At 36.8% G+C, this 25803-nt stretch overlaps 4 protein-coding genes across 7 annotated transcripts; 1 reads left to right on the top strand and 3 right to left on the bottom strand.

The window, feature by feature from the left end:
* Positions 1–26: 26 nt before the first annotated feature.
* On the bottom strand, positions 27–3639 carry LOC111799583 (PWWP domain-containing protein 5). 3 transcript variants are annotated; one of them, XM_023682971.2, is made up of 3 exons: positions 3458–3638; positions 1102–3393; positions 27–935 (listed from the first exon to the last, which is right to left on the bottom strand). In XM_023682971.2, exons 2-3 carry the CDS (start codon positions 3358–3360, stop codon positions 363–365), a joined length of 2832 nt encoding a protein of 943 aa, XP_023538739.2. In that variant the 5' UTR covers positions 3361–3393; positions 3458–3638; the 3' UTR covers positions 27–362. The 3 variants fall into 3 exon arrangements, with proteins under 3 accessions (XP_023538739.2, XP_023538742.2, XP_023538740.2); XM_023682974.2 differs by having other exon boundaries at positions 787–940; positions 1102–3639; XM_023682972.2 differs by having other exon boundaries at positions 787–943; positions 1102–3639.
* Positions 3640–4264: 625 nt separating this feature from the next.
* Positions 4265–10773, top strand: LOC111799584 (putative DNA helicase MCM8). 2 transcript variants are annotated; one of them, XM_023682976.2, is made up of 17 exons: positions 4265–4607; positions 5037–5180; positions 5279–5393; positions 5493–5715; positions 5879–6042; positions 6479–6742; positions 6829–6924; positions 7029–7181; positions 8030–8100; positions 8185–8303; positions 8617–8746; positions 9124–9175; positions 9256–9442; positions 9638–9812; positions 9886–10056; positions 10140–10253; positions 10356–10773. In XM_023682976.2, exons 1-17 carry the CDS (start codon positions 4452–4454, stop codon positions 10401–10403), a joined length of 2382 nt encoding a protein of 793 aa, XP_023538744.2. In that variant the 5' UTR covers positions 4265–4451; the 3' UTR covers positions 10404–10773. The 2 variants fall into 2 exon arrangements, with proteins under 2 accessions (XP_023538744.2, XP_023538746.2); XM_023682978.2 differs by lacking the exon at positions 4265–4607 and having other exon boundaries at positions 5047–5180; positions 5263–5393.
* A 567-nt stretch (positions 10774–11340) lies between these two features.
* LOC111800111 (E3 ubiquitin-protein ligase UPL4) lies at positions 11341–19960 on the bottom strand. The gene is made up of 17 exons (XM_023683691.2): positions 19772–19960; positions 18511–19181; positions 18264–18374; positions 18013–18129; positions 17761–17919; positions 17458–17622; positions 16817–16963; positions 16621–16742; positions 15394–16534; positions 13689–14861; positions 13379–13609; positions 13190–13294; positions 12490–12570; positions 12339–12407; positions 12118–12246; positions 11950–12033; positions 11341–11768 (listed from the first exon to the last, which is right to left on the bottom strand). Exons 2-17 carry the CDS (start codon positions 19141–19143, stop codon positions 11703–11705), a joined length of 4533 nt encoding a protein of 1510 aa, XP_023539459.2. The 5' UTR covers positions 19144–19181; positions 19772–19960; the 3' UTR covers positions 11341–11702.
* A 1977-nt stretch (positions 19961–21937) lies between these two features.
* LOC111800948 (nuclear transcription factor Y subunit B-1) lies at positions 21938–25637 on the bottom strand. Its single transcript, XM_023684878.2, has 7 exons — positions 25435–25637; positions 24997–25224; positions 24781–24910; positions 24543–24548; positions 24365–24439; positions 24231–24281; positions 21938–22321 (listed from the first exon to the last, which is right to left on the bottom strand). The coding sequence occupies exons 2-7, from the start codon at positions 25209–25211 to the stop codon at positions 22277–22279; spliced, it is 522 nt and encodes a 173-aa protein (XP_023540646.1). The 5' UTR covers positions 25212–25224; positions 25435–25637; the 3' UTR covers positions 21938–22276.
* Between the last annotated feature and the right edge of the window lie 166 nt (positions 25638–25803).

Raw genomic sequence — 25803 nt, forward strand, 5'->3', positions numbered from 1 at the left:
TAAAACTTAGTTGATTAGGGAACATATTAAATTAAAACACATTACCTTAAAGAACAATCCATGATTCAGAAATACAACATTTAAGGTCCTACAATTAAAACCAAGAAGGCAGTACATGAGGGCATAATTTCACTCCAATATGCCCTTTTACATAAGGAAAAAACTACCATGTACAGACTAATCCAAGTATCTCTACTAACAATACTCTGAAAAAAGTATCAGCCATGTCCTATTTGTTTGCAAGTTAACTCTACCCAGTCAAATTATCGATATGAATTGAACAACAGACATCAGTTAAAAGTGAAAGTAGCACAGACCTGTTTCAAACCTGAATATTTAGGCAGCCAAGAAGCGTTTTGTTCTTAAGATTTCACTTCTTTTCTGCCTCTCCTTGTCCGACGTGATGAAACTTTGCTCGGAGCCAAGAACTTGAGTCGGTAACTAACATGGGTCATTCCAAAAATGCTGTGTTTCCCAGAACTACTGAAAGCTGTTTCGGCATCGGAAGTTCGCTTGAAAACAACTTTGGCTTGTTTACTTTTCTTTATTACTTCTGTCTTTGACTCGTACAGAGGTCCATATTTTCTAAATATGTCGTTCAAACTTGTTTCAGAAGGAACGGAATCGAAGTCGATAAAGGTTAAAATCAGAGCAGTGGGAGATGGATCCTCCACACAAGTTTCTGAATCTGGTTCAACAAGTTCAGTAGGGATAACCGTTTCACTTGGAGTCTGAATGTGGCCTTCTTCAGTTTCGTTTTGATTCTCAAAAGTTACTTCATCTTCAGCAATGCCCTGGATTAACCTATCAGTCCAATAAGCGTCCTTAATAAATTCAGAGTCAGATGTTTCTATAGGGGCTGAAACCTTTCTCCTTTTCCTTGTCTTTGTCGACTTATTTCCAGTCTTCACACCGGAAACTAGTTCCGAACTCCCCTGCGCTTCTGGACGTGTTAGGATCATGCAAACGAAAATTCTAAATTCTGAGAAAAAAGTATCCAAAAAGCCAAATCCTTTAATGGGTTTATACCAGCCAAAAAAAGAACTGCTATAGAACCCTTTAATAGGATTATCTGTATACAAGAGCTGTTGAGTGTGGTACCTTACGCTTTCTGCCTCGTCTCGTCTTGGAAACAGATTTTTGAGATAATCCATCATCGTGCTTCAGTATCGGATTCAACTCGTTCAATTTGTAAGCAACCTTTCGTATGCGATCTCCAACTCTAAAACCTTGATTAGTCTTCCCAGATTCAACATTTGTTATTGGACTGTTGATAGCTGTGTTGTTACAACTTACTACCTCATCTTTTGTACTTGAAACAGGAAAATTCAATTCATTGTCAGCATCCTCTTTAGATCCCAGTTCTTTCTTCCCGCTACGACGGGGCTTCTTGGACGTCGAATTAGAACCCTTTTTACTAGAGTCTTTTAAATCCTCAGATTTACGCTTGCACTTTCCACCTGAAATGTCTTGAATTTTCAAACTTCCCTTCCTGCTTTTGGCCACTTCATCATCTTTAATGTCTATAGCTACATCCAACATCGAGTCACTTTGGTCATCGTTTTTCACATCCAAAATGTGATCAGTATCGTTGAACGCTGCACTGTGTTTATCGTACTTGGACAGTTCAGAGTAGCCCTTCCACCGACTCAATGCCATCAACTGGGCCTCGGCACGAACCACCTCTAACTTGTCAGCTTCAGCATAAGGTGACATGGCTACTTTCTTAACAAAGTTAATAAGCTTCATTGGATCAAAAGATGATGCAGTAAGAGAGCTGTCCCCACCAACTCTTTTACTCAACTTCTTGCGGATTCCTCCGTTAGCGAGAGTTTGAGTTTGAAGTTTGGAATATAATTCTTCTGATAGACAAGGGCAGGCAAGGCTAAACTCAACTCGTCTGGAGAACTCTTCCAGAGCACAATCAATTGCGTCGTGAAAACTTCCTGAATTACTTTGCTTTTGCAACTCCGAAAAATATTCTGAAAACGGTTTTATCATCACTGCTTCTTTCCATGCAAATGTATGATCCCCAAAAAAAGCTACCAGATATTTGCCTGTTTTGAAATATTTCATGGCTTTTTTCGATGAAGCTGCTGGATCACATATCTGCCCAGGCCACCAGGGATGGCTCGGTACTCTGCTCCATACTAGATCGTGGACATTGAACTTCACAACTGTGTCTTCACTGTCGTCATCAGACATATCATCTTCATCCATGCTAACATGTGGGTCCACTTCAACAACAATGTCAAACAACTTTGACTCATCTATATCTGTTGAAGGCCCTGTCTTCGGAATATGACTGCCAGTGGCTGGATTTTCAATTGTCTGTCCACCATCAACTTTCCCACTCTGATTTTCTGAGTAGACCGATGTTGGCACGGTTCTAACCTCAGTGGCTAATTCAGGTGGTACTTCATTGCTCTCTGTCATATTTTCAGCCTTTTGATCAAGCTTGTTAATTGACCGTATTCTATCCTCAGCACTTTTAGGAGAACCAGATGACGAATTATCATGAAGAGAACCCGAACCATCGACATCCTCGTGGTGAAATGGACCCTCTGGATTTGTGTTTACACGTTCATCGACACAACCGTCGTGGTCCAGTACACTGTGGGATCGAAGATCCTCGTTCACGACCTGATCAGGTTTCACATACAATTCTTCATTTTCTGTAACTTTTTCATCCTCATCTTGCATTGTGCTAACCCCTTCTTCCTGGCTTTCAACATTATACTCAATACCAACAGAAATTATTGATCCATCCCCAGCCGTAGCATTGTCGTAGGCTCCACCTTCTGTAGACTCATTCAATGATGCAAGTCCCTCTCCAACCTGGCTTTTCGCTTCACAACAAGCTAAAGCGTCACTTGGCGAAGCATTTAGTGACCCATCAGCATTCACCACCTCGTTGTCGTCAACAATTATCTCATCCCTACACACAGCTTCAACTTTCTCTGAGGTATGTTTCCTCTTGCTAGATTCCATTTCCAACTCTGATAAATCATTTATTTCCATAGATGATGCTTCACCCTTCCTTGCGGGAGGGTCCATTTCCGTTCCCTTGACATCATCTATAGATCTTCGCTGCACAAATTCAACATCGACTGCTTCATTTCCCACATTTCCGTCGGTCTCGCCTTTATCCAACCCACAAAGCCCTTCTCCAAAGCTGTTGGTCTCTTGATCTTGAATGGCCTCATCCTCTCCCGTCTCTCCCGAGCGATTTTCACCATTGCTTTGCTCGTTTACGGAAACGGTAACAGGATGCGAAAGATCAATCCCATGGGCTTCAAACTCTCGAGCTCCCAGATCAACTTCAGAGTTGAGGTCGATTTGTTCACCGTTCCCCGACATCAAAACAGACTCAAAAACCAAAAATTCTAAACCCTAATAATGACAAAACGTTGTTAAATTCAAATCATACAACCGAGTCAAAACAATGAAACGGTACCTCGAATTTCTTCCCCCTTTCTCCCTTCTAGTTATAACAGCTTGATTTTCTTCGACTCGCAGATCGTCTTCCTTACTGAAGCTGGACCATAGCGTGAAATAAAGAAGCCTTCTCCATGGAACTGGTGTGCGAACTCGAACACCAAACCTTGAATCTGGTCTGCTTCGAGGTACAATGGTAATCCGACTGGGCTCAATACGTGGAAAACGAGAAACTCTGCCTTTTTTGGGCCTAATATGGACCAACCAATTGGCACATAAACCTACTGGGCCTGATACACGTCCATGTGAATATGGGCCTAATATGGACCAACCAATTGGCACATAAACCTACTGGACCTGATACACGTCCATGTGAATATGGGCCTAATATGGACCAACCAATTGGCACGTAAACCTACTGGGCCTGATACACGTCCATGTGAAGATGGGCCTAATATGGACCATCATGGGCCTAAACATTTGATCATATGAATCTGGGCCTTTTATGGGCCCATAATGACCATCATGGGCTATAACATGGATAAGCCCACACTAGCCCATCAATTTTAGATCCAATAAAGTATTAACTCGAGAGAATAAATGATTTTTTTAATTAAAAAAAAAAACTAAATGTATTTAGTCATTTTCTGAAAGAATTATTTTAAATTTGCTGTTCCATTTTAGCCCTCTAAAAATTAGACCAGTATGGGCCAAACACGTGGCACGTAAAACTGGGGCTTTGGTTTGAGCCTAACATGGCCAAGTAGTTAAACCAACATGGGCCGTAAAAATGGGCCTTTTGCTTTAACATGGACTAATATGGGCCTAACATTGGGCCCAACATTGGGCCCGTAAACTGGTCCATTTACTTTGGACACTAGCCCATGAAGTGGGTCGGCGGTCCGGTTCAGCCCACCTTAGACTAAACCGCTGCGTTTCTCTCCCGCCAAAATTGGAAGAACGCTTTGTTGTGATGGAAAATGTCCGGCGATCATTACTGAGCGAAGATAGGCATGGAGCAAGCGTTTTCAGACTTTGATATAGCTGGAGACATCTTTGATTTGTACTTCCCCCATACTGTCTTCACTGTCGAAAATGAATGGCTTAAGCTCATTTCTCAGCTTATTTTCTTCTTTTCTTCTCCGGCAGGTCGGCATCTTGCTTCACAGGTAACTTCATCTCTCATTCGGATTGATTTTTCCTTTTTTTTTTTTTTTTTTTTTTTTTGGTTTTACATGGGATTAATTGAACAAATTGTGTGGCGCGGGGTTTCGAGTGTTCGTGATATGTTCTTGCATCAAGAATTGGATGTAGGTAGTTCCTGCAAGGTCACTTCCAGCTTGCGATTTGTAGTTGATTTTGCAACATCGATTTCCTATTGAATCTCAAGCCTGTATCATGGTCAATGGTCATCTCATTAGGTTTTTTTTATACACTGTAATATTTACTAGAAATGCCTCGCTTCTAGGTTGGATGTAATGCGAAAACATTTAAATCTGTTGGTTTGCAAAAGTAGCCGACGAAGTCCTCTCCATGTCCTTTTCACTTGTTCCTAGAATCGCGTGAAGGAGGGAGCTGACCTTCAATTATTTTGACAGGCTATTGATGATGGTCGTGGCATCTTTATTTTGTCAATTGACTTTCAACACTTCCGAAAGATTTGCGATGAACATGAATTATACCTAATGTTAGAGAAAGATCCTAAAGTTGCTCTCAAATGTATGAGTGCTGCACTTCACCAGGTAAAAACAAATTATTACGAGAATTTCGTTTTCCATTTGTCTGCTATAAAATACTTTCAGGGTTTCAGCTTAGGATGGTTAGCTGGCCTTTAAAGCAGGTAATAAGGACCAAATGGGCGCACAATTTAGAAGTTGTCGCAAAAGTTCTAGTCCGATTGCACAACTATTCAGAATCCATGCTTGCATTGAAGAACTTGAAGGCAGCATATATTGGTACTTCGTAGCTTCTTACAAATTTATTATTGAGTCTGAAGTTTTACTGTTAAGTTCTTAAGGAAATAATGTAGGCTATATTACTTTGGGACAATGCAGACAAGCTTGTATCAGTGCGTGGTACTGTTGTTAAAGTTAGCACTGTTAAGCCTTTGGTGGTGCAAATGAGCTTTGATTGTGCTAAATGTAAAAGCAATATTACACGCATCTTTCCTGATGGTAAGTTTTCACCTCCATCGTTTTGTGAGCTTGATGGGTGCAAAAGCAAAACATTTATTCCCATTCGATCTACAGCTGAAGCAATTGACTTCCAGAAAATACGGTAACACTTCTAAAAGCTGAAAATAATCTCAATTTACAGTTAGTTTTACTGCCTACTCAGTGGAAAAATCTATTCATTAGACATTTTTCTTATGTGCATTACATGAGGTACATAATTTTTCCTACTACTGTGAATATTAGATATGATTTTTTAATCTTTCCAGGTTGCAAGAACTCACTAAATCTGATGACCATGAAGAAGGAAGGGTGCCTCGAACTGTAGAATGTGAACTGACTGAAGATCTTGTTGACGCATGCATCCCTGGAGATGTTGTCACTGTTACTGGAATCATAAAAGTAATTAACAATTACATGGATATTGGAGGAGGTACCAGATTTCTTCCAAGTTGTATAGTTAACTTCTAATATTTCCCATGAGTGGTAATTTGGTCCATGGGTCGCGTTTAAACATTTCTTGCTTGCAAGTACACACATCAACATCTTAATCATTAGGTATTTCATTACGCAGAAAATAAATTTTGATTAGTATTTTTGTTTCCTTCAACAGTTGAAGGTTGTTGGGTAATGCTTGTTCTTAATCGATTTTTCTTCTCTAACAGGGAGACTGTATTAATGCTATACATCAGCAATTCGATAATTTTGTCGTGATAAAAATTTCAATGATTGACATCACACATCAACACCAGAGCAAAAATGAAATCAAATAAATAAAAAAATCACTCACCAAACAGTAGTTATGTTGTGGATTTCTGATTCCCATTCTTTACTAGTACAGATCAAAGCAACTTTTCATATATTTTCAGGAAAATCGAAAGGCAAAAGTCAAGGATTGTACTATTTGTACCTGGAGGCTGTTTCAATAAAAAATTCCAAGTCACAATCTTCACCTGAGGAGATGCAAGATTCTAACTCCAATGCAAGAGCAACGGAGTTGCTTGACTTATTCTCATTCTCCCCAAGAGATTTGGAATTTATTGTGAAATTCTCTGGGGAATATGGTTCCGATGTTTTCCGTCAAATACTTCAATCTATATGTCCATCCATCTATGGACATGAACTTGTTAAAGGTAACATTTTATACAAATTCAGATTTGCTAGTTCCCTCCATTTTTTTGGCTGACGTATTTTGTGGGTTGACTTAAAATCTGAAAAGCTGGAATAACACTAGCTCTATTTGGTGGTGTTCGAAAGCATTCAAAAGACCAGAATAAAGTTCCTGTTAGAGGGGATATTCATGTCATAGTTGTTGGTATACTTCTATGTCCATATCCTTTCCATGCTCACTTCTAGAAAAGAGTGCTTTGTGATCAATGAACAGACGTTATGGATAACTTTTTGGTGTTAATTTCACAGGTGATCCTGGACTTGGCAAAAGTCAAATACTGCAAGCAGCTGCAGCTATTTCTCCACGTGGAATTTATGTTTGTGGTAATGCAACAACCAAGGCGGGCCTAACTGTAGCTGTTGTGAGGGATTCCATGACAAATGACTATGCTTTTGAGGCTGGTATGTCTTTTCTTGAACCTTACAACGTCATTTCCTATTTTTAAAATTGAGGATTTACATATTGTAATGGTAGTGATTTGGTTTTTATCATGGAAACAAAATATTGTGGGCACTTGATGATTTTATTCCTTGACTCCCAAGTATTAAATTAATCCTTACATTGGGAATTGGGAAATTCTTATTATACGCTAGTTTTGACATAGCTCAAATCTTTCAAGAGCTTATTGCATACATAGATTTCACAAGTAGATGACAATGAACTTCAATGGTTTACAATAACGGAGTTCCGCTGATTGAAGAGAATTCTACTTGAATGCTCATCTTATGCTTTAAAACTCCTCCTAGCCGATACTTTTCAGTTTCAGAAAGTAGTAATAAAGAAAATCCTGGCTACCTTCTATCCCACCGCTTTTTCCGATCTGCTTGATTATATGATTAGAGAGGGCCTGATATTCCTACTAAATTTCCATAGAAAACATCGCAATCTTAAAGAAACATGACAAATGTTTCATGAATTTCGAATCTTATTATAATAACCAATAAAGGGGAAAAAAAAGTAACTTGGTTAAAATACCATTTTGGTCCTGGTTCACTGGGCTTCATTTTATTTTGGTCGTTATACTTTCAAATGTTCAAATTTAGTCAAAGCTTAAAAAGAGCTCCTATGGTTAATCCTAAGTTAGTTTTTCTCCTCAAAATTGATTAATAATAGTAATAACTTTCATGCAAGAAAAAACACAGCGTGAACATATCTGGGTCTAATGGTGCTTAAATGCTTCTGAGTTGCAAGCGCATCATAGTAAATATATTGTTTTCTCCTCTAGCAATGTAGTCTACTTTTTCCACAGGGGCTATGGTACTTGCAGATGGTGGATTATGCTGTATAGATGAGTTTGATAAAATGTCTGCAGAACATCAGGTTTTTGAGCCAATGCCTAAATTCCAATTAAACTCTTACTTTTCATTGTCCATGGCTAGATTTTCTTACATTAGATTATTGCAGGCGTTATTGGAAGCCATGGAACAACAATGTGTATCGATTGCAAAAGCTGGGCTGGTAGCAAGTCTATCAGCACGTACTTCCGTTTTAGCTGCAGCTAACCCTGTTGGCGGACATTACAAGTAAATTCCGTTCAGAAATGTATTTGTCTCAGTCATTTGCTTTCCTGACTGACTATTCGATTTTGTGACCGATAAAACATCTATATGGTTGAGTCTTTCTTATAATCCTTCCTCTTCAAAATATCAAGTTGAACGTTTTCCAGTTTTCTATTTATAGAGAATATTGTTCTTATTCCTGAGGAAAATCTCTATACATTATTTTATTTCAAAGAATCCATATTTAAAATTTTCCAGTCTACTCCAAGTGAATAACGATGGGAACATGTTCTTTTATATTGGTGGTATGTATTAATTCTTAAAATAAAACTTGCAGCCGGGCAAAAACTGTGAATGAAAACTTGAAGATGAGAGCTGCTCTTCTCTCGAGATTTGATTTAGTTTTCATATTGCTGGATAAACCTGACGAATTTCTGGATAAGAGAGTCTCAGAGCACATCATGTCGGTAAGTTAATTTCTGTTGCTTTTTTTCTTATGCCAAGTGATCTCTCGAATTACTCTGACGAATTTAATTGGAACTTAGATATTGAAACCATACTCTTCGGAAGCTCTATGAGAAGATGAAAGAACATTCCAATAATGAAGTTTATCTTTACCGTTAGATTGACATAAAACAAAAAGTGAGTAACAATTCGTGATAAACGTCTGTTCTGATACCGATAAGACTTTTGAGCAGAAGGCAACAATGTGCTTGAACAAATTAAGGAATAAGGATGTCTCATATTTTGGCATCTACATCAAGTATGATATTTGTCGAGAGAACAATAAACTCTTCGAATTCTCTCTATTAGCGGATGTGATAGAATTCTGTCTTTCTTGCAGCTTCATGCAGGATATGGGGAACGCGCTTCTACAGCAAAGAGATTACGCAAAGGTATGTATCCTATCTCTTATCTATTCCTTTTACTTTCACTCACTCGATTTCCACTAATAAAAGAGTTTCTCCCGAATCAGATATATCTCCTTTGGCCTTGAAGAATGTACCAATGGAGAATGATGGAAAAGGAGATGCTTGTTCAAAAGGCGAGTCTTTAGTTTCAAGACTGAGATTGGACCGAGCAAAAGATAGCGATTTTGTACCATTGCCTGGCCAACTTCTTCGCAAATATATATCCTATGCAAGAACTTTTGTTTTCCCCAGGTGAATTTACATGCTGGAATTCACCTAAATTCACCTGGAGAATTTACAATACGAATTTACATGAATTTACAAGAACTTTTTTTTTTTCAATATGAATTTACAGGTGAATTCACATGCTGGAATTCACCTGGAATTCTCCTATGCAAGAACTTTTCTCGAAATCTATCCTAACACATCTCTCCATGCTGGAATTAGGATGTCAAAGCCGGCAGCAGACATTTTGCAAAAGTTTTACTTGCGACTGCGTGACCAGAATACATCAGCTGATGGTACACCAATTACAGCAAGGCAACTAGAAAGTCTGGTGAGGCTGGCGGAAGCTCGAGCACGGGTAGACCTCAGGGAAGAAATTACAGTACAAGATGCCATGGTTAGTTATAGAAAGATGTACCCCAAATTTAATTACTACGACTCAAACTTGACTTTTGTCATTAATTTTGCAGGATGTGGTAGAAATAATGAAGGAATCCCTTTATGACAAGTACGTAGATGAACATGGGGTCCTGGATTTTGGTCGAAGTGGAGGAATGAGTCAACAGAAAGAAGCCAAGCGATTTTTAAGTGCACTCAACAAGCAATCAGATTTGCAGCAGAAAGATTGTTTCTCCATCTCCGTAGGCTTATGCTACACGCTCTTGTCTCTGTTAAAGCTTATCACTTTCAGCTCCGAGCTAACCACATATGCGATGTCCTGCAGGAAATATATATCTTGGCAGATAGGATTGGTCTGCAAGTACCCGACATCGATACCTTCATAGAAAATCTTAACAGTGTTGGATATCTGCTTAAGAAGGGACCAAAGACATATCAGGTGCACGCTTCTCTTAGCAAACATAAAACCAATTAAACAACAAAACTATGCATCAACCGATCATTTTCAATCTTTGCACTAATCCATACATTTCCTAAACAGGTGCTATCCTCATCTTACACCAGTCAATCTACAAGGTCTAGGGGATAAAACTGGCCGATATTGAGAGGTCAAACGTTCTTTACTCTATTTCTCTCTCCCAAAATGTCTCTAGGCTAGAAGTGGCTCTTCCACAATACCAAGCATGTATTATTCGTTGATGCTGTAATAATTGTATAGTAATTTCAACGAATAACATATTTAAGTGGTACAAAAAGAATGTTGTTTGGCATGATAGTTGGAGATCCCAGGCTGCCAGAGACATCACTAAAACAACCCAGGGATGTCTCTTGCAAAGAAGAATTTATATACTCCAGTCCAGCCTACTCGAGCGTACCCGACTGATATAGTCTAGAATCCACTAGTTTATGCTGCAAACCTATACAGACCATTAAAAATAAACACATTCTTTTTTTTGTCATTATGCAGTCCAATGGATTATCTTTCCTCGGTAAACCTAACCAAGATTTGAAAACCTCACCTGCTCTCTTCCTCTCAATAACATTTACAATTTAACATTCATATTTCAAAAGTCTCGTCTTTCTTTGTTTTATTAATATTAAAAGAAATTACCTTTGTCTTATTTATACTAAAAGAAATTACCTTGAAAGATATAACATCAAACTAAACTTGCTAAAATATAGAGGTTTTCATTTGGAGTACCTTTGGAAATAAATGTTTTTTTTTTTTTTAACCCAAAGTCAATTTTTCTAAAAAAATTAATAATTTAAAATGTATTTACTATGATTTCTTGAATTATTTTAAATTATAATATTTTTTTCTAAAGAAAATCTTAATAAATAAAAACACTTTAAAGTTTTGAATTAATAAAAAAAATCTAATTTTTGAAGCGAGTGAAAACGCTCATTTATCAGAGCAAATTCTATGTCAAGGAGTTAGCAAATTAAAATTGCCTATTTCTTTCAATTGAGGGGAAAAAAAAAAAAAAAAAGAATTGACTATTTCTCACCTCTCAGGACATGCATAGTTAGGCCAGAAAATTAAATACATTCAACTCCACATGGCACAGAGTCTATGCACAATAAAAGAAAGAAAGTAGGACGAGCTAATTTTTACCGTGGAGATTATTTACAGTGTCAGCATGGGTTAATAAAAGTAAATGGGAGACCATGCCGATAAATCTAAAACCCTCCGTTTTGCTGTACAGCCTTATTCTATTCTATGTACATAAGAGTTATGTACATTGGAACTTACCCACCAATGAAGAAGAAGCAGCCTCCTCTTATTCACCCACAATCTGATCTTCTTCCTCCATTTTCACCTTTGTTATAGCTCTACTCTCATAATTACCAATTTCACTTTTTACATATGTTAAGAAACTTGAGGATCCTACGACAGGTGAAACGAGCCTTGTCCTTCCGTGATGGCGTATAAAAGCTTCTCTTTCATCACCTCCTGAACAAATAGAGAATTTGGAGTGAGAATGACCCTTTTGTTCCAATGGAAAGAAAAACAATGATTTTTAGTTCAACGATATGCAAATGAAGGATTTGAACCTTTGACCTCTTCATCTAAGGTATATATATTAGTCAATCGAGCTAAGATTAAATAAGCAAAACACGAAAAAAGTAATCACCTTTGAAGAGTACGGAGGCAACTTTAGATAGTTTGCACAGGTCATCACACTAGGCAAGTCAGAATCAACCAGATTGCTAGAATGCTGTGTAAAAGAAAAATTCAAAAAAGTAAGTATATGGGCTAGATTGAATCAAATATTTAAGGAGAATGTGTTGATAATGAGAACCTTTCGAACTATAGTCAACTTCGGATTTAGAGATGCAAAGCCTCCAGAAGGAAGCCTTGGCGCCCCCGTCACAAACTGTAGAAATGCTCGTTGATGTTCGTTGTCGAACTCTTGAATAATTTCAAGCAGCTACAATTCAAAAAATGGGTGAGAATCATGCCAATAACCTAATAAGAAATATTTTAACAAAGCAATAGGTAGGGTTCATTTTATAAGCTAACATTAACAATGGAAGGGCTACTGGCTGTATATCCGTGGTCAAGCTTCACATTCTCAAGGAGTTCATTCAACTGCACCAAAAAATTACAAAAAATCTAGTTAATGGATAATAACTGCAGAAAAGTAAATAAGCTGGTTAACTGATACACGTACAGCCCAAGAGTCGTGTTCTCCACATATTAAGCGCTCTAATTCTTCTGCAGTAAAAACTTGAAGATGTTCTATGGGGAAAACCTGAGGTTTGACAACGAAAAGATAGCGATTATCAGTTAAGATCGCGAAAGTACCAGTAAATGTACAAAGACAATACAAACACGTGTATTTTATAAGGTAATTAATCATTTTTCTTTAAACCAACTAAATGGTTGAGTGTCTTCTCTTTTAAGAAACGCTTCATGACATTCGAGTTGAAAGTTCCTTGCAATTTAACATTGCAGTTCATCCATTCCTTATATTGTGCCTATAACATAATTTATAGACACTCAAAAGTTTAACTGATATAAACACGTTTGGGAGATTCGAACCACAGATTTTCCTAGTTCTTCCCTTAAAATTTGAATGAGATAATAGAACTACATCTGCACTTAAACCAAAGTATACGCAATCCGGTATCACGTCTAGAAATCAAATCATTTGATATTATTTAGCCAAAGGCATCGATAATGATTCATAAAACAGCAGTATATCATCCAATTGAAAATTTTGATCCTAAATAAATATATCAAAACATAAGCTGAATTCCCAAGATTATGAACAAGAAAGGATCCTTTTCATTCTGCAAGTGTTAACTAGAGCGGCCAAATAAATAAACATGAGAAAACCAATAAGTAAGAGGGGTCATAGTGAAGCTAACCTGATTAAATCCAGATTTAAATGCTTCTATTTGCCTCGAAATTCCAGAATTTAAAGTAGCATCTACAACAAGAGAGACGTAATCCTCCAAATTTTTTGTATTTACCTGGGAAAAGGTCAATTGTATTTTGTGTTATTTAGTGCATCCTTACAAAAAGATGACCATAATCACAGTGAAAATTTGCATTACCATTGTATGATCTTGAGATGAGATCAGGAGATAATCAGGATAACCAGGAACAGTAAAATCAAGGCAAAGATCCTCAATATTGGTATTATGGTAACAAAATTCAAGTTTGGCCGACGAGTTTTCTTCACAGACAGATTCTAACAATTTACCTCTGTCGACCAGAGCTTGAAACTCGAGCAAAGCAGTTCCAAGTTCTGGATCAAATGATTGGATGTCATATATACTCACCTCCTACACGAATAACATGAAATCAAATAATGGAATGCAAAAAAGACAAGAGGAAGCACTTGAAAGAATTTCATGCAGGTACCTGCCCAAGTATTAATTTATAGAAGGCTTTGGAGAAGTAGATATCCATAACCCTACCATCTTGGATGGCCCTTGCCACAATTTTCCCTAGAAGTACAAACTTTTTAACTACTTCGGAAAAATATAGCTCATGAGTATCCAGGGTTGATGGCCATGGACGAGGGAAAAGCCCAAATGGAGATTCAACAGTTTCTCTACCCTCTATGGAAATAAGAGCACCATGATCCCCTCTCCACATTCCAAGGTCATACTTCTGAAATTCACGACCGACGAGAGTATAGAATTCTAATGTTGGACCAAGCCCTGTGCCAACTTCTTCATCGTATTCCACCTCAAGCAGTACTTTCTGATGTGCATACTGATTCATCATTTTGACAGCAGAATCTAGAATTTTGTTGCGGTGTACTAATACCTTCTTACGAGGCAAGCCACCAGAATTTGATCGTTCGTCATTTGAGGTCCTTAAGTCACTGTATGATCTTATATATGGCTGGCGGTGCGACATGGCAAATGCTACTATCCGAAAGTACTTGCATCTAGCATCAAAACTAAATAAGAAAGGGCATGAATCCATAAGTTCCTTACACCATAAAGGCATGCCACCAATAGAAAACGCAGAAAAGTCCCTCATCTGCTGTTCAAGTTTTTCAGTCAGTTTGCTGTTTACAAATTCATTCTGCGGCACTGAAGGAACTGATAGCTTTATATTGTCCAAGGTATTAATTCTCCCTTCAGCAAAAGCACGAATCCTTTCATGTGACATTATGTGAAATGCCATTCTGTTCATGCCCTCTATGCTCCTTAGAAGAAATAAAACATCATAAGCAGGACTTTCTTTTGCCAAGTCAGAAGGCAGAATACAATCTAGACCATGGAAAAATGAAGAGAACTTCAACGTTGCAGCTTTGTCTGACGCAGAAAATAATTCGTTAGAACTGTTGTCCTCACTTTCTCCAGCACTTTTATATGTTAGAGTATATACTTGGTTCCACAATTTTGTCCCAGAAATAGTTTCACTTTCTTTCATGTGTTGTTGAAGAATTGCCTGATAAAGTGTCAAAGTGGGCTCCAGCTGCTTTCCCTCAAGGTAAAGTAACAATTTGGGCTTCATGCCTTTCTTACTGCAAGATACAGAATACTGTAATTTCTCATCGGTGTCGACTTCTGTAGATCCCTGAACCAAAACAAGGTTAAAATAAATTTAGGAATGCACACATAACCATAGTCCAGAAGATGAATCAATGCTCTCAGTCACGGACTAAGCAGTCACTCAAAAAGACAATATAAGAGAAGTGAGGCAACCAATTATACTAGAATATTCTGCTGGAACCATAACATTTTTTCTAGTTTACTTGGAAGGAGAAAAATGGCATAAAGTTGAATCCAAAAGGATCAAATTAAAATTTGCAATGGATGAAGGTGCAAACTCTAGAACCGATCCATCTTTTAACACAGTTTCACATATGTGCTTATAGAAATGATCAACTTACAATATAAGTTTCATCTAATTATATTCTCACTTAAAAATAACTGAACTAAACCAAATGGATCTAGATATGGACCTTATTTACCAGAATCATAAATTCATTGAAGTAAACAGACCTCCACTATGCATAATAAATCACTCTACTTCAGTATCATAAAATTTTGGAGTAGTTTATGATTTTCTCAAAATTATAAATTTCAAAAAGAAAACAGGAAGAGACCTGAGTTTCAGACAAATCTGTGGACATGCTGTCAGACCCTACTAGTTTTGGGTTAACACCCCAACCAGAACATACATTTGAGAGGAGTTTAATTTGATGTTCCCTCAGGCTATCTGCTTCAAAGGACTGCTCAGCTTTTTTTGTGCCAACTTTGGACCACAGAAACCCTTCGATGGCATTCAAAGAAGAAAAGGGGTCAACAGTATGGATATCCCCAGTATAGTTGCAGAGATCTGTTTCCCCGTCTCCTCTCACAAACCGAACTTTCACACAAGGATGTGGTATGCACCGACCATTTGGAACCGTAGCAAAATAATTCCTGTGTTTGAGTCCCTGGCTAGAAACAACAGGAAAGTTTTCTAAAGACGACAGTGAGGTTTGTAATTTCCTTATCAAGACCAAAACTGGCAAGCTTTCAGACGGGGGTTCTGCACTAGATAAGAGAAGCCTTGCAAAAACCTCAAATCTTCTTTCCATAATTGAGAACTGTCTAGATATAATTTGTGGTTCTCCCTTTTTCCTCATATACTGACCATTAGTTAGGTAATTTATAAATGACTTGACAATTCCACTTTCGATAAATTCAAAGGTGGATATGGGCTCGCCACACTTCAGCTTTGACATAATCTCAGCCAATAAAGCATAACAATTTTCTTCATCCTGCGCTGGAGTTTCCTTAATTAAGGACAAGTTCAATAGATCATCTAGAGAACCAGAAAGAGTTTGAAGATTTTGAAGAATATCTGTCACTCCTTTATCAGTGTCACATAATTCTTCAGAAAAATAATGGGTTCTTATGTGATATGCAAGACTATAAACAGAGTCCTTGTCAAGCTTGCAGTTTCCTGTTTCTCCCGTTGAGGAGAAACAGCCACTCAAAAAGGCATAACATAAGCATCTTGCATTTTCTCTTGAAGACTTTTGACATGAACCAATTGAAGGGTGGACACCAGTAAACACTGGGAAAATCAACTGTTTATACTTCTCTGGGGTTATCAGTGCATCAATTGCAAAATAAACACCCTCCTTAACAAATGATTTAAAAAATATACTAGAGAGCTTTTGCAGGATAATCTCAGTGATTTTTAAAGCTAACATCAGCACATGGTGGTCTTTTCGAGTAAATACTCCAGCCAGGAAACTGACAAATTAGGCAGAAAAAATCATTAGACGTTCTGAAAGCAATTTGAAAATACCACTAAAAAGAAAATCAGAGGCACCATTCACCTAGAAATATTGGTGTTCTGAAGCAACTCGACAAGCATGCCAGATTCACCCAAACAGACAAACTTGTAGATAATAGTTAGGCAGCCACAACAAACATACAAGTTTGCACCAGAACTAACCACCTGCAGCAGGGAAAATGAGATGTTATAGAGGATGGGAAGAGACAGCTCTTTTATTAGTTTATAATAATAACCACCTGAACAAGCAAAGGAAGTACATCCAAGCCAAACTTCTGCAGTTTCTTGGGATTACTGACTAAAAAAGATACTTTTTCGGACAATTCTTCTGCATTTGCATCTCCAGGGGGGAGAAGCTCGTTAAGTAATTTCAGGACTTCACATACCTGAGAAAAATCAATTACAAGAAATCCCCATACAAAATTTTTAGAAAAATCATAAAAACATTGAGGCATATATTGAAATTCTAGACTCAAATTAGGCCAATTATGAGCAATTGAACTATCACTTATGACAAATGTTAAGGTATTAATTCTCCTAGCACAGGCTACTAAGCGCAAGCCAGGTACAGTGGAGGTTTGAACATGATGTTATATCCTTAACAAAGCATCTTGATTTTAGAGATTTATGTTGCACATGCCTTCAATATATCGAAAGCATGACTTGAGATTTGGAAAGATAAAAAAAAACTTCCAGACAATAGTATCCATTTGTATCCTGCAACACTTAAAATAGATTTCTATGATTTGAAGTATTTTTTCAGAATAATTATTGAGGAAAAGAAAATATCCCTCTGTAAGTTTCCTAGAAATATTTTAAAAAAGAATCTGTCACGGCATCCAGTCAGAGTGTTCCTGTGGACATGCTAATAGACTAATACCTGGTTGCGCTGCCCGTCAACTACAGAACATGAAGAAGACATTCCATGCGAGAGATTGTAAGCAGATAATATGTCCTTCAAAGTGTTGCTAATGTTTAGCTCATAAAGAGTCTTGAAAGCAACAGTTGATCCTGAAGATAGTTTGACAAGTGCACCAAGCAAATCCTGAAAAGAAACTCGATGGTCATTCACCATTCTGCCTTAAAGATGGTGGTAGAGGCTACAGCTAGAAGTTCATTTGCATTTTTAAAAAATAAAAATATACAAAATTATAAACCATTTCGTGTACGATTCTCTACTTACATTGTAAGTGGTCTGGGACAACGTCGTTCGACTATTCAAGTTTATAAGGTGAATGACTTGTTGAATCAGCCCATGACGACAGAGACCATCCAAAAGCTCACAGGATTGACTGACACGCTCAACTATTTTAATCATGCATAAAGCCACATTCTCTGACAGCTGAAATGTGTGATTATAACAAGGAGAAGATTGATAAGAAAATAAAAATTAAAAACAAAGCAATATGAAGCATTCAAGCCCAGTTATTCAAACCTGCCCATCTTCATACTGAAGGAGATTGCATAGTATAGGAACAGCATCAATCAAAGTTGGTGGACACTCAGAAGGAAGTTTTCTGCAGACATTCACCACAGTACGAAGAGCAGTCCTCTGATCCAAACCAGATTTATACGTTAAATTTTCAATCTTTTGATCATAGGGTTTGGCGGGAACAAAATAATAGGAACATGAATTCAATCAAATTGTCAAGAAAAAATTAAAATCCAGAAAGGAAAAGACCTTACTTGTATGCTAGTAGAAAAAAAATCAATATAAGTTAAAACAGCCATAACTGCACCAGCCTCTAAGCAGGCGACAGGTTGTTCCCGTGATATTTTTTCCAAGGCTATCAAACACTGCATTAAAACAGAATCTCTAAAATCTAGTAAGAGTATTCAGCATCCAAAGATGAGCTATCGACTGTAATATCTAGAATCATATAATTTAATGAATGAACTAAGACTAATAATCATGTGAGCATGATGAGCTCACCTGTTCAGCAACATCCAAATACTTAATAACTCCTAGCATCTGACAGAGGGCACGTACTCCATCATGACGAACTAGAAAACTAGAAGATCTGGGGTAAACATCACATAAATAAGTTATAGCCCTTAGAGCCAAAAGCACTATCTCCGGATCGCTATCAAGTTTCACCAGATTTACAAGAACTATAGATAATGAATCTGATGTCATGCTCGATAGTGAATTCTCCATACAGAATGATAAAACTTCACATAGCTCCACTAGCAGTGTTCTTTGTGCAGACAGCTCAGATTCTTCACCCAAGCTTGACAAAATCCTTTTCAATCGTCCATGATCACTAGACGATCTTTGCCTCTGATAATTCCGAAGATCACTATGTTTTTGTTCTGCATCATCAGAATCACAAGAGCCGTAGGCTGAATCCTTATCATATTCTCCTTCTGAACGACTAGAGGCAGAAGCAGATGGTGAAGTGTCCATGTCATTATCATGAAAGCCTGGACTTGAATTAATGACCGTCACGTGCATTTTCATAGACGAATTAGACGAGCTTGGCCTGAATTCCAGTGAACTGCAAGCCCGTTTGTCTGCCGGTAATCTATCCACCATTTCAGTACGCTTTTGGCCACGATTTCCCATTTATCATTTATTAGCTTTTTAATAGAGATTTAACCCTCCTATGTAATTAAGAGATCCAACATTGCATAAGATTGACATACTCTTTTATCCTTTAATGCTTTGCATATTACTAATGATCAGAATCAAACTATACAGCAAGAAAAATCATTAAATAAAAGACACGAAGACAAATGGTATTTTGGCTCAACACTAACAATTTCACTTCAATAGAGCGAGAGGCGGAGGCGAAACATTAGAATCTGAACCTCATAGAATAATCGGATGAAATTGAACATTCAACTGAGAATTGTATCTCTTAAACCTTAAGAGCTAAATAGGAAAAAAAAAAATTATATGCACCGTCAATTTGAACAAAAATAAACAAAATACAACTGCTCCAAGATTAACACAGAACCCAAAAACTCCATGGATTTAACCACCATTGACAAGTAAAATTTAATACCACATATACTTAACAATCACGAACATATAACTAAGTTCTCCAGTAAGCTCGTAATCAGTCCACTTTTAACAACCAAAGAAGACCAAAGCCAAAACAAATGCAACGAAGAACAAGATCAAAAATCACGAATGTAAAGACGGATTTACGATCAAACAAGACAAACACAATCTCATATTTTCTTAGTACCTTAGCGGTGCAAGCCGAAGACACGAAATTCCAAAATATGCGAGGAGAAAAAACTTCTCCGTCTACGGAACGCAACCAACCGGAGGATGCTTTTATCGGTGATCGAAATTGCAAAACTCCTTTGAGGTATGATGAAAAGAAACAGAGCTAGAGAACATCAGAGCTTAAAGATATATATGAAAGACTAAGAGACTGAATACGTCTGATCAAATATATATTTTATTATTATCATTTTTTTTTTATTGTTTTTAATTTTATTCTTCTTCATTGTTGAATCTTTTATGTTTATCTATATTTCTAATTAAAATAAATAGAAAACATGTCAATAATAAAATTATATTTAAATTTTTTATTAAAATTAATTATAACTTAAAAATAAATTAAAAAATAACTTGCCTTATATAAATTAATTTGGCACAAAATTAAAAAACAAAATTGTTATATATATATCAGCCTCAAAGTTACTGCATAAAAGTTTTTATAATATATATATTTTAGAATTTGGAAAGTTAATTAGAAAATTAAAAAATGATATAAAAAATAGAAAAAAAAAAATCTTCCAGATTTCTTGTTTAAAAATAAAATATTTCTAAATAATACATTATTTAAATCCATTAAACAAAAACAAATATTAAAAAATAATAATAAACTTAAAATACATATTTATAATTGAAGTTATCATTTGAATAAAATTAATTTTTCAAGCCAGTAAGATATTTATATTTCAACTTAATAATATTTTAAAATAATAATAAGTAAACTAATTTTGAAATATTTATTAAAAAGATATAAGTATTTCTAATTTTTATTTTAAAAAATAAATTCGATTTATTTCGTATCTTAATTTATTAAAAATATATATTTTATAAACTATAGACTAAAATAAAATCAATATGAAAAAAAATAATAATATGGTTAAAAAAACTGATCATATTGCAAGTTGTGATATGATAGAAATCATTTTATTTGACCTTTAAAAAAGAAATATATTATACTTAATTTATTTTACAACATTAATCTAATTAAATATTTACATACTTATAAGTAATATAACTGAAATCATTTGTTGTGTCTAACACGAGTATGCTAATTTTAATAATGTTTTTATAATATTAAATTTATATAATTATGATGTACTAATTAAACAACTCTTCACCAAATAGATTTAAATTAATTGGTTATAATAGACGTATAATTTTAATTGAATCAAATAATCATAAAAGTTAACATTTTTATATTAATTTATTTCAACTAAATGAATTTATTAATTTATAAATATTTCAATAAATACATACATACATATACATATACATATACATATACATATACATATACATATATATATATATATATATATATATATATATATATATTCAAATTACTCTAAAAAAAAAAAAAACTAATCGGTATCAATATTCCCCTAAACTTTTTGACATCTGTTCACTTCTCACTAACTTTTAAGAAAATACCAAAAAAAAAAAAAAAAAAAAAAATCTACATATTCACGAGCAAAAGCAACACCTACCTATACCTTTCTAGGATCCAAGAAATAACTCCTCACGTGTAAAACTATAGCCAATCGAATGATCTCGTTCAGTGTAATCAGGATATGATAGGTACCAATAGAATTGAATAAACGGGGAGCAGAAACCAGAAAAGGAATAGAAAATTGGATACTCGACAAAAAGTCCTAACCGTTGAGCTCGAGAGAATCTGAACTCAAACTTCCAAGATAACCCCCCAATCAGAACACGACGATCATCAAAACAAAGATTAAAATCTAGATTAATTAACTCTAAAACATCAAAATTAAACATCTAATTATGTTCTTGCTTGACTATGAATTGTAAAGAAGGTAACAGGACCCCACATATCATGAAAGAACATGATAATGCAGGTCATTCTCATAAGAAAACTAATTATCATTTAATCATTAAAAGCTTAAAGGAAACACAATAAATGAAATGAAACAATCCTGGAGAGGTGAAGTAGAGATGAAGCAAACACTTTTGGTAGGGAAACTACTTTTACTTTCACCCCAAAGGGAATATAACAGTGAAAAACAAACAAACAAAGCAACAACCAGAAATCAACACAATGAAAAACCATTCATTTCAGCTGACAGCAAAGGGGGATTTAAGAACACTTCTAGAACCAAATCATTCATTCCTGAGAACACAAATTTATTGTTTTGATTAGGGAAATGATTAAAGAAAATGTGAAGGGTCTTTTTCAAGATCTTCCATCCAAGTCCTTGCTAGGGTTGTAAGGTTTACTACAAGTCACCAATAAATGGGATCCCCAGGACTTGGAAGGAACCTCTCTTAAATGTTGTGTCCTATTCCAATCCAATAAACAAGAGCCATAATAATATACAACATTTCAACTGTTTCTACAAAGTATTGAAACCACCCAAACTTCAAATAAATAGACTCGATTTTTTGCTGTTATGCTGAACAACGATCTCCGTATTCAACAGTTTAAATGGTCGAATTCGAGGCAATTTTAGTCGGTGCCTTGCATAGGGACCATCAGATGCTGGGCTTGTGACTGCAAAAAATGCCAAGGTGGGTATTAAACCTAAAGAGGAGAAACACTTCCAAGTCAACTACTTGAAACTATTGTGAATGGTAAAAACAAAGTTTCTAACATGTACTTGTAGCTAACAAAGTTTCTAACATGTACTTGTAGCTAACAAAGTTTCTAACATGTACTTGTAGCTGGTTCCTTCCTGCTCATTTATGTCTAAAATGTTTTTATAGGACCCAGGATTCTAATTATTTCTATATCCGTGAATGTCTGGGATCGCGACCCTCCTATATTTGATTGTCACGGTAACTAGTAGAATATTATATCTTAGGTAAGTAGCCAACATGGCTTGAACCGATTCTCACCTAGTCCTTTAATTATTTATTTGACCACTATACTCAAAAGGGTATCTCAATTTAGAGAAGTTCAAAGAAGTTACATGCTCATTTTCTAGGTAGCTTAAAAAGATGCAAATACCAATATACTTCCCTATCACCAAAGCTACAAGGGAAATAGCCTTTTACTCCTGCAAGTCATCTCCTTGAGACATTCAAATTTATGTACTAATTGTTCATATATTTCAACCAAGACTTGCATATGAAAGCTCTAACAATAAACCCCAAGTGATATTAAGAGACAGATGCTTTGCCTCAGGATAAGAACTTCCAAGACTCATGAAGATATGAAAGTATGAACTAGAAACAAAATTACTTTTCTAAAACAATGAAGTTACAAGAGAGAGGGTAGAAAGGATGAACTCTAGCAAACCCTAACAGATTCTGCAAATCATGGGGAGTAATGGGGAGTCTACCAATGGGATTCGCCTCGCTTCGTGACACAAAAGTAGACATGAGTTACAAACCGCTGCTTCCAACTGGAAAATGACTTTTAGTTGGATAAGCACTCATGAATTTTCCTCCTCTATGAGATCCCACATCAGTTGGAGAGGGGAAAAAAGCATTCCTTATAAGGGTGTGGAAACTTCTCCCTAACATACACATTTTAAAACCTCGAGAAGAAGCTCAGAAGGAAAAGTCCAAAGAAGACAATATCTGCTAGCGGTAGGTTTGGGTTGTTACACCACCACTCCCTTTAGGAGCTCAACGTCCTCGCTAGCAGATATTGTCTTCTTTGGGCTTCCCCTCAAGGCTTTAAAACGCGTCTGCTAGGGGAAGGTTTCCACACCCTTATAAAGGGTGATTTGTTCTCTTCCCCCAACCAACGTGGGACATCACAATCTACCTCCCTTCGGGGCCCAGCGTCCTCGCTGGCATTCTTTCCTTCCTCCAATCGATGTGGGACCGCCCCTAAATCCACCCTCTTTGGGGCCTAGCGTCCTTACTAGCACACCGCCTCGTGTCTACCCCCCTTCGGGAACAGCGAGAAGGCTGGCACATCATCCGGTGTCTGACTCTGATACCATTTGTAACAACCCAGGCCCACCGCTAGCAGATATTGTCCTCTTTGGGCTTTCCCTTTTTGGGCTTCCGCTCAAGGCTTTAAAACGCGTCTGCTAGGGGAAGGTTTCCACACCCTTATAAAGGGTGATTTGTTCTCCTCCCCAACCAATGTGGGGCATCACAGGTGGAATGTGAGATTTCACATCGATTGGAGAGGGAAACAAAGCATTTCTTATAAGGGTGTGAAAACCTCTCCCTAATAGACGTGTTTTAAAACCTTGAGGAGAAGCCTAGAAAGGAAAACCCAAAAAGAACAATATCTGCTGGCAGTGTGCTTGGGCTGGTCACTAGGCTTTTAGTAATTATGATTTTTGTCATGACGTTAAAGTTAGACTAATGAGATAAAAAAAACTTTTCACAATCTAAATACACTAGCATAACTGCTTCTTCGCTTATTCAAAGGACATTATGGAAGTACGTGCTTGTTTGTGTGTATGTGCGTGTGTATGAGAGAGAGAGAGAGAGAGTACTTGAGAACTTCCATAATTAACTCCTTGGGAAAACGTCCCTTGATGAGCAACCTACAGAATTGGGAAAGAAAAAAGCTTAGAAGAAAACACCAAAAAGGCAGCTCAATGAGAAAAAAGTAACTCTTATAATTGACCTGAGCACCAGGGGTTGGATGAGCTTCCTTCTTAGCTGACGCATCGCCACCTTTAGCAGACCCCTTAGTGTCACCCTGTCAGACAACACAACACAAACAATATATAGAAACCTCCCTATTTCATTCAAACATGATGTTGACAAATCACAGAAACATAGAGGAAAACACTCTATCTTACCTCAGTCTAAAACGCCCCAAGTCCCAACCAGCAGGCAAAGAACACAGCCATCCATCAGTTCAAGAACACAACGAACAGCAGTAAAATTAACAAAAAAGAACTAAATAAATCAAAAGTTGAGACTAAATGATGAGCTGAGCTCCCTGTTTCAAATGAATCATGAAAAGTGGATAACAGAACACATAGTGAAAGAACGGCCGGCGATGCATTAACATTAGCATTAGCCGATTTTGAGTACCTCTCTGTATTTCGTCAAGTAGGTTTTTAGCGGATCGATATAATCCTCAAATCCAAGAGTCGCCATAGCCCAAAGCAAATCATCTCCATTAATCGTCTTTCGTTTCTCTCTTTGACATTTATCACTAGCCCTAAATACAATTCAACCATAAGAATCCCAAAATTCAGAACAAGAAACGAACAACAATTAACTATAGAACAATAAACACTTCCATACTCGCTAGTGATAAAACTGATGAACTCCGAAACACATTCTTGTACGGTCTCCTTGGCATCCTTCGCAATCTTACCATTAGCAGGAAGAGCCTTCTTCATGATCCTACTAATATTCGCAATCGGAAGAAACCTATCCTGTTCACGAACATTAGACCTCGGACTATGCTCACCGCTCTCATGGCTACCTCCGCCAGGGCTCGCCGGAGCATCAGCCATGTTCTTCACTACCCTATCACAAAAAACCAATAACGAGACAACATCATCAACAAAACCCATGAATATGACCATAAAATGAAGCTCCAGAAGAAACCAGAAGCAAAAATGGAAGATGGAGGATGAATTAGAGCGAAAAAAGGGGGAAAATCCATGAAAATACGACAAGGATGATATTGGTTTGAAGAGAAAGAGAAAAAAAAATTGAAAAATGAAGAGGTTTTACCTGGTGGGAGAAGAAACGGAAGGGGATTTGTAATTTGGGCGCGGGAGAGGGAAGGGATTTAGATCGGGTGGAAATGGAGTGGTGGAATGGATCGGACGATGGTGAAGGTAGGAGAAAGGAGACGACTGAGATGAGAGAATCAAGTTTATCAGCACCGTTCGTTTTTGCTTTCCCCTTTTCAGGCAATTCAGAAAGGGAGAACCCAAACCGCTTTTTATTTATTCTTTTAATTTCAATAAATAAAAATAAAATTTTATTCCCGGATTTCCCTGCGGCTTGCTGGATTCTGCTCTCGGTTGTATCCGACGAATCAGATTCAAACACGTAGGGACATTTCTCGCAGTTGTTTCTCCGCCACTTGTTTCGCTG

This window comes from Cucurbita pepo, chromosome 8, assembly GCF_057944985.1.
Source record: "Cucurbita pepo subsp. pepo isolate OVF chromosome 8, ASM5794498v1, whole genome shotgun sequence".
NCBI lineage: Eukaryota > Viridiplantae > Streptophyta > Magnoliopsida > Cucurbitales > Cucurbitaceae > Cucurbita > Cucurbita pepo.

What these genes read in the sequence shown, in the direction of transcription:
- LOC111799584 (XM_023682976.2), top strand. Translation starts at nt 4,452, where the DNA reads ATGGAGCAAGCGTTTTCAGACTTTGATATAGCTGGAGACATCTTTGAT. An exon ending in GTCGGCATCTTGCTTCACAG is followed by an intron (nt 4,608 to 5,036) that starts GTAACTTCATCT and finishes TTATTTTGACAG; the next exon opens with GCTATTGATGATGGTCGTGG. An exon ending in CCTGTTGGCGGACATTACAA is followed by an intron (nt 8,304 to 8,616) that starts GTAAATTCCGTT and finishes TAAAACTTGCAG; the next exon opens with CCGGGCAAAAACTGTGAATG.
- LOC111800111 (XM_023683691.2), bottom strand. Translation starts at nt 19,143, where the DNA reads ATGGGAAATCGTGGCCAAAAGCGTACTGAAATGGTGGATAGATTACCG. An exon ending in ATAAATTAATACTTGGGCAG is followed by an intron (nt 13,610 to 13,688) that starts GTACCTGCATGA and finishes TTATTCGTGTAG; the next exon opens with GAGGTGAGTATATATGACAT. An exon ending in GAGAACACGACTCTTGGGCT is followed by an intron (nt 12,408 to 12,489) that starts GTACGTGTATCA and finishes TTTTTGGTGCAG; the next exon opens with TTGAATGAACTCCTTGAGAA.
- LOC111799583 (XM_023682971.2), bottom strand. Translation starts at nt 3,360, where the DNA reads ATGTCGGGGAACGGTGAACAAATCGACCTCAACTCTGAAGTTGATCTG. An exon ending in GACGAGGCAGAAAGCGTAAG is followed by an intron (nt 936 to 1,101) that starts GTACCACACTCA and finishes CCAGAAGCGCAG; the next exon opens with GGGAGTTCGGAACTAGTTTC.
- LOC111800948 (XM_023684878.2), bottom strand. Translation starts at nt 25,211, where the DNA reads ATGGCTGATGCTCCGGCGAGCCCTGGCGGAGGTAGCCATGAGAGCGGT. An exon ending in ATCCAACCCCTGGTGCTCAG is followed by an intron (nt 24,282 to 24,364) that starts GTCAATTATAAG and finishes CCAATTCTGTAG; the next exon opens with GTTGCTCATCAAGGGACGTT. An exon ending in TTAATTATGGAAGTTCTCAA is followed by an intron (nt 22,322 to 24,230) that starts GTACTCTCTCTC and finishes CATTTTTTGCAG; the next exon opens with TCACAAGCCCAGCATCTGAT.